This window comes from Condylura cristata, unplaced genomic scaffold (assembly GCF_000260355.1).
Source record: "Condylura cristata isolate star-nosed mole 26May11 unplaced genomic scaffold, ConCri1.0 scaffold00013, whole genome shotgun sequence".
NCBI classification, from domain to species: domain Eukaryota; kingdom Metazoa; phylum Chordata; class Mammalia; order Eulipotyphla; family Talpidae; genus Condylura; species Condylura cristata.
This window is the reverse complement of record NW_004567114.1, coordinates 254,058-257,642: the sequence shown is the minus strand read 5'-3', so window position 1 is coordinate 257,642 and position 3,585 is coordinate 254,058. Positions and strand designations below refer to the sequence as shown.

General features: G+C 65.7%; 1 protein-coding gene across 1 annotated transcript in view; it reads right to left on the bottom strand.

Annotated features, from left to right (window-relative positions):
* AKT1 (v-akt murine thymoma viral oncogene homolog 1) overlaps positions 1-3,585 on the bottom strand; it is a 13,398-nt gene that overhangs the window by 4,186 nt on the left and 5,627 nt on the right. Inside the window, exons 2-5 of the mRNA XM_004681983.2 lie at positions 2,936-3,064; positions 493-604; positions 271-418; positions 7-129 (exon numbers count right to left, since the gene is read on the bottom strand). Coding sequence (XP_004682040.2) covers positions 7-129; positions 271-418; positions 493-604; positions 2,936-3,064 — 512 coding nt within the window. The remainder of the gene's footprint in view (positions 1-6; positions 130-270; positions 419-492; positions 605-2,935; positions 3,065-3,585) is intronic.

The following is a 3,585-nucleotide window of genomic DNA, read 5'->3' as shown; positions in this document are numbered from 1 at the left end:
GGCCACGATGACCTCCTTCTTCAGGATCTTCATGGCGTAGTAGCGGCCCGTGGCCTTCTCCTTCACCAGGATCACCTTGCCGAAGGTGCCTTTGCCCAGCAGCTTCAGGTATTCGAACTCATTCATGGTCTGCGGGGCGCGGGCGGCCTGTCACCGCGGTGTCGGTGGCTCGGGTGGCCTCTGGGGTGGGGCGGGTGGGGGCGCCGGGTGTGGGGTGCAACGGCCGGGGCGCAGGCGTCGGGGACCCGTGAGCCCGGAATGCGCCCTCACCACGCGGTGCTTAGGCTTGGTCAGGGACACCTCCATGTCCTCCGCCCCCGAGTTGTCACCAGGCGAGCCGGGCCGGAAGTCCATCATTTCTTCCTCCTGCTTCTTGAGCCCGTCGGCCACCGTCTGGATGGCGGTGGTCCACTCCTCCCTGCAGGGTGACTAGTGAGCAGCTGCCCGCCTCAGGAGCCCCCGGCAGCCACGCCCCTCACGCCCCGCCCCTACCGCTCCTCGGGCGTCTCCACGTGGAAGGTGCGCTCGATGACCGTGGTCCACTGCAGGCAGCGGATGATGAAGGTGTTGGGCCTGGGCCGCTCTGTCTTCATCAGCTGGCATTCTGGGGGGGGCGGGGGGTGGCCGTGAGCAAGGGGCTGACCGCAGGGCAGTGCTCCCCTCCAGCCTCAGGTGCCCTCCTTGTAAATCAGGGCTGGGACAGAGCTCTGGAGCTGCAGGGGCCCCAGGCGCGATCTGGAGCCATCTCGCTCCTAGCCCGCCCCCACCTGTCCGCAGTGTCAGCCTCCACCCTGGGCCAGGCTGTGGCCGAGGCCCGGAAAGGGCCTTCCGGGAGAGCGTCAGGCCCAACCTGCTACCTCTCCAATGCGCGCCGGAGCATGCACCACTGACCACGGCCCTCCTGACCCCGCTGGGTGGACATGAGCCTTCAGGGAGGCTGCCTGTCATGGCCAGCAGACACGCAACACAGCCTGGCTCCACACCCTGGAGGCCACCCCAGGCAGGGAATCTGGACGCACCAGGAGTATAAACTGCAGAAGGGGCCTCCCCGGGGCGCAGGGGTCAGTCTCAGGCCATCACCACCCTGACCTGAGTGTGATCCCCACAGGGAGTGACCCAAGGCACAGCAGACCTCTCCTGCCCTGCGCTGCTCCCCTCAGTAGTGGGTTTCAGTGGATCCGCCTGCCCCGCCCCCACCCTGTCTCAGGCGAATCCTCTCACCACCACACTCTGGCCTGTAGCCCAATGGTTCGACATAGACAAAAATAAATAAAAATAACTGCAGAAGTGTGAACACCTGGGTGGACCCACTGGCGCATGGCACACATGGAGCACACACTTGGTGCACACACATGGCACACACACAGATGGAGCATATACCTGGCACACATGGAGCACATGCCTGGAGCATAAAGAGCACGCATCTGGAACGCACACCTGGCGCACACACCTGGGTCACACATCTGGCGCGTACACACACAGAGCACATGCCTGGAGCTACCACACATGGAGCACATGCCTGGAGCACACACGGAGAGAGCACGCGCCTGCAGCACACGCCGGGAGCACACACACAGAGAGCACGCACCTGGAGCACACACATGGAGCACGCACCTGTAGCACATACAGAGAGAGCACACGCCTGGAGCACACACAGAGAGCACGCACATGGAGCACACACATGGAGCACGTGCCTGGAGCACACACGGAGCACACGCCTGGAGCACACAGAGAGCATACACGTGGAGCACACACAGAGAGAGCACATACAGAGAGCACACGCCTGGAGCACACAGAAAGAGAGAGCACATGCCTGCAGCACACACAAAGAGCACGCGCCTGGAGCACACACGCGGAGCACACACCTGGAGCACATGGCTGGAGCACACACGGAGTACACGCTTGGAGCACACACACGGAGCACATGCCTGGAGCACACAGAGAGAACGCACACGCCTGGAGCGCACACAGAGCACACGCCTGGAGCACACACGGAGCACACACCTGGAGCACACACACACGGAGCACACGCCTGGAGCACCCGCACACAGAACACTGGACTGTGGCCACATTCGAGGTGCACACTCGTGGCACTCACCCCACCAAGGGCCTGCGGGGAGCACAGGGCCCTGAGAGGTGCCTCTGCCACCAGCCCAGCCTGTGTGAGGGAGACCTCCCACATTCCAGTGTCCAGTCTGGCAACCTCAAGGGCCCTGGCCAGCACACCAGAGGGCAGGAGAGGGTCAGTCTGCCAGGCCGGGGTGGGTACCCTGACGGGGAGGGTACCCTGACGGGGAGGGTCCTGTTCACAGGGGCTGGGGAAGCGGGCTGGAGGCCTGTGAGGTTGCCTCACAGCCCAACCCAACCTGCTGACCCAGACAGCCGTTGCAGACCCCGCTGGCCTCCAACTGGGCTCCGAGGCCCATCTTGGGGCCTGGCTCTTGGGCCCCGCCCTGGCGTCCATCCCTTCAGACTGGCCCGGCCCCTCTGGAAGCTCTGGTCCACCCCCGAGGGCTCCATCTGGGAACAAGCCAATGGCCTGGCACCCAGCCAGGCACAACCACCTGCTGTCGCCTGAGCCCCAGAGCCCACAGCCACAAAGAGGCCAGCAGACCCCGCACCGGCTCCTCGGGGTCCCCATCCTGGGGCCCTGACTCCACCTGCTGCTCGGCTGAGGCTAGGATAGCCCTGGGAGCTGGGGTTCCAGGCTCAGAGGCAGGGTCCAGCAATGCCCCTCAGGAACCCCGCAGTCTGGTGCCTGGGAGGCAGGGAGCGAGCCTGCAGCCCAGGGCACACAGGAAGGCACCCGGGGGAAGCGCCACTCTGAGCTGTCCAACTGCAGCCCAGGACAGAACCTGAGGCCAGCATCAGGGTCGCAGACTGGGGAGCCACGTGAGGCCCGCCGGGCAAGTCCCTCCCACCTCCAGACACTCACGGGCCACAGAGAAGTTGTTGAGCGGGGACTCGCGCTGCTCCGTGTCCTGGGGCCGCTCCTTGTACCCAATGAATGTGCCATCATTCTTGAGGAGGAAGTAGCGGGGCCGCCAGGTCTTGATGTATTCCCCTGCGGAAGCCGGGCGGTGAGGGTGGCACCCCACTCCCACCTGTGGGCCCCGTCCACGCCAGTCCGCCGGGCCAGGAGATGAGCCCAGGCCGGGAGGTAGGGCTTCCGGAGAGAAGCTCCCACCCAGGAGAGCTGGCCCCACCTGTGTGGGAGAGGGCCAGGTGGGCACCCATGAGGCGGCCTTGAGGACTGAGGGGGGCTGGGCCAATCAGGAGGGCCTTCCCGGAGAAGGTGGCACCACCAGCAAGTACCATCAACAGCTCAGGCGTGGGCTCTGCAAGCCAAGAGCTTTCCCCTGGCGCCCAAGTCCAGCGAGAACAGTCCGTGGGGACAGCGGCACACCAGCCGCCACCACGTGGCCCCTGGAGAAGGGCAGAGCCTGGCACGTGGGACCAGCACAGCACCCACAGCAGGACTGGGCTCACCTGGGCGCTGCGGCCCAGGTGCCCGCGCAGGGGCGGAGCCCGGCCGGAGGCCACACCCCACCCGGCCCGCGGTTCTCCCGCGCTGGGACTGGCAGG